This window comes from Octopus bimaculoides, chromosome 20, assembly GCF_001194135.2.
Source record: "Octopus bimaculoides isolate UCB-OBI-ISO-001 chromosome 20, ASM119413v2, whole genome shotgun sequence".
NCBI classification, from domain to species: domain Eukaryota; kingdom Metazoa; phylum Mollusca; class Cephalopoda; order Octopoda; family Octopodidae; genus Octopus; species Octopus bimaculoides.
In genome coordinates, this window is record NC_069000.1 from 38,377,740 (window position 1) to 38,379,943 (window position 2,204).

General features: G+C 40.2%; 1 protein-coding gene across 1 annotated transcript in view; it reads left to right on the forward strand.

Moving 5' to 3' along the window:
• The first annotated feature begins 577 nt into the window (after positions 1-577).
• Positions 578-2,204, forward strand: part of LOC128250250 (uncharacterized) — a 6,986-nt gene continuing 5,359 nt past the window's right edge. Inside the window, exons 1-2 of the mRNA XM_052974973.1 lie at positions 578-1,043; positions 1,455-1,578. Of these exons, the coding sequence (XP_052830933.1) occupies positions 650-1,043; positions 1,455-1,578 (518 nt within the window). The 5' untranslated portion in view covers positions 578-649. The remainder of the gene's footprint in view (positions 1,044-1,454; positions 1,579-2,204) is intronic.

The window sequence follows — 2,204 nt, forward strand, 5'->3', positions numbered from 1 at the left end:
CTCTCTTTCTGCCTCTTTCTCTTCCTTCACTGTCGCCAGAGATAAAAAGAGTCAAATACTCATAGGCACATCCGCACACATAAGTCTGTCTCCAGTTTATTTCTCCATAGGGAATTAAGATGGCATTACTTTCAGTACTGACCAGTTCTATACTACATACACGCACGCACACACACACAGAGACAAACACACGTCATTTTTTAAAATAGCCACGTGTCGCTAACTATAGAAAATGTAGGTTAAAACTAGGTTAGCAGACAGTCTTAGACGGGCGTCTGATGGACTGCAATAGTTCAAAAGCTGCAGCCTGGTCTTACTTTGCGCCATGCCGAGTGTGACTGAGAATAACTAAAAAGCAATGTATGTCAGTGGGATGATCAGTCAATTAGGCTTTAATTAATGAGCAATGTCGCCACAGTTCTTTGTACTGTTAGATTTCAAACACAAATAAGTTTTTGAGTTGTGCGTGATTTGGCTTAATTATTTATCCCTCACTACCTGTCCTGTTATATCTGCCAATTCTGATGTACTTTATATAAAACATTCGAATGCAATCGATAAAATATACAGACGCGTACAACCGAACAGATTCTCATACCTTTCGCGGAATAGAGAGACGACGGCTTGTGAATCACATAAGGTCTAATACATGCCTACAACGATGAAACCTCCAGTTCTAATCTGCGTACAACAGTACAATGACCATAAAGAGAAAAACGAATTCATTGAACAATGTTTGAGTCGCCTGAGATCTTACTTTCAAGTTGTTTTCTTGGATGATATTGAGCAGAATCCAAACATAAAGAAAGATATTGTTGGTGTTGTCACACAAGCCCCTATTCAACCTCTTCTACACAAACTGTTGACAACTCTTCCGAATGTGAGAGTATATTCAAATCATGGAATGGGAGTGGATCATCTTGATCTAAAATATGCCAAAGCAAAAGGGATACGAGTCGGAAATACAAGAAATGTTGTTTCTGACAGTACAGCAGATCTTGCCATTACTTTAATGTTGGTTTCGACGCGGAAAATACTGCAGGGTAAGTCCTGTGTTGCTTAATTCAAAATTTAAAAAACAGAAACACTATTTCGACTGATAAAAGGCGCTAAAAATTTCAATTCTAATTCAGTTAAAATGCAATCAACATCTTTTATCTTTTACTTGTTTCAGTCATTAGACGGTGGCTATGCTGGGGCATCGCCTTGAAGAGCTTTTAGTCAAATGATTTTTTTTGCTAAGCCTGGTACTTATTCTATCACTAAGTTACGTGGGGGACAAACACAGACACAAAGACACACGCACGCACACACACACAAAGCATGTATCCCTGCCCCGTAAAATTCGGTTGATTGTTCTTTGAGCCACGTCTTCACTACAGTTTCCACTTCCTCGTCACTGGAATAATGTTTGCCTCTCAAACCCTCTTTCATGTAATATTTTTGTACACAAGAACAGCATTTTTACATATCCAATTGTCTCAGGTTAAGCAACACCTACACGATTAGTTCGACGTCTGTCTTAACCGCTGGGTTTATGGTGCTGAGATATAACAGATTTTTTGGGAAACTGATCAGGCAACTGATTTACAAAATAATAGACTCTCAGGTGTGTGCAGGTGGAACATATATTTGTTTCAAATCGATGCCAATTTAAAGCAAGGACGAATGTTATAGGCTTTTGTTCTTTTGGGGATTACTGACAGGGTCTAAGACATCTGAAAAAAATTTCGCATTCGACTTCTATTGAAATATAAATCCTTTAATGTCCTGACCAACTTTCTTGAGTGCCACTGTGCGTTCGTACCAGAAAATCATTTGCTTTATTTTGATCAATTCCCAAATTCTTGGTAATTTTGTAAATAGTTGCATCATCGTGTCCCAGCATATGTTGTTGTTGGCACTCCGTCGCTTACGACGTCGAGGGTTCCAGTTGATACGATCAACGGAACAGCCTGCTCGTGAAATCAACGTGCAAGTCGTTGAGCACTCCACAGACACGTGTACTCTTAACGTAGTTCTCGGGGATATTCAGCGTGACACAGTGTGACATAGCTGGCCCTTTGAAATACAGGTACAACAGAAACAGGAAGTAAGAGTGAGAGAAAGTTGTGGTGGAAGAGTACAGCAGGGTTCGCCGCCATCCCCTGCCGGAGCCTCGTGGAGCTTTAGGTGTTTTCTCTCAATAAACACTCACAACGCCC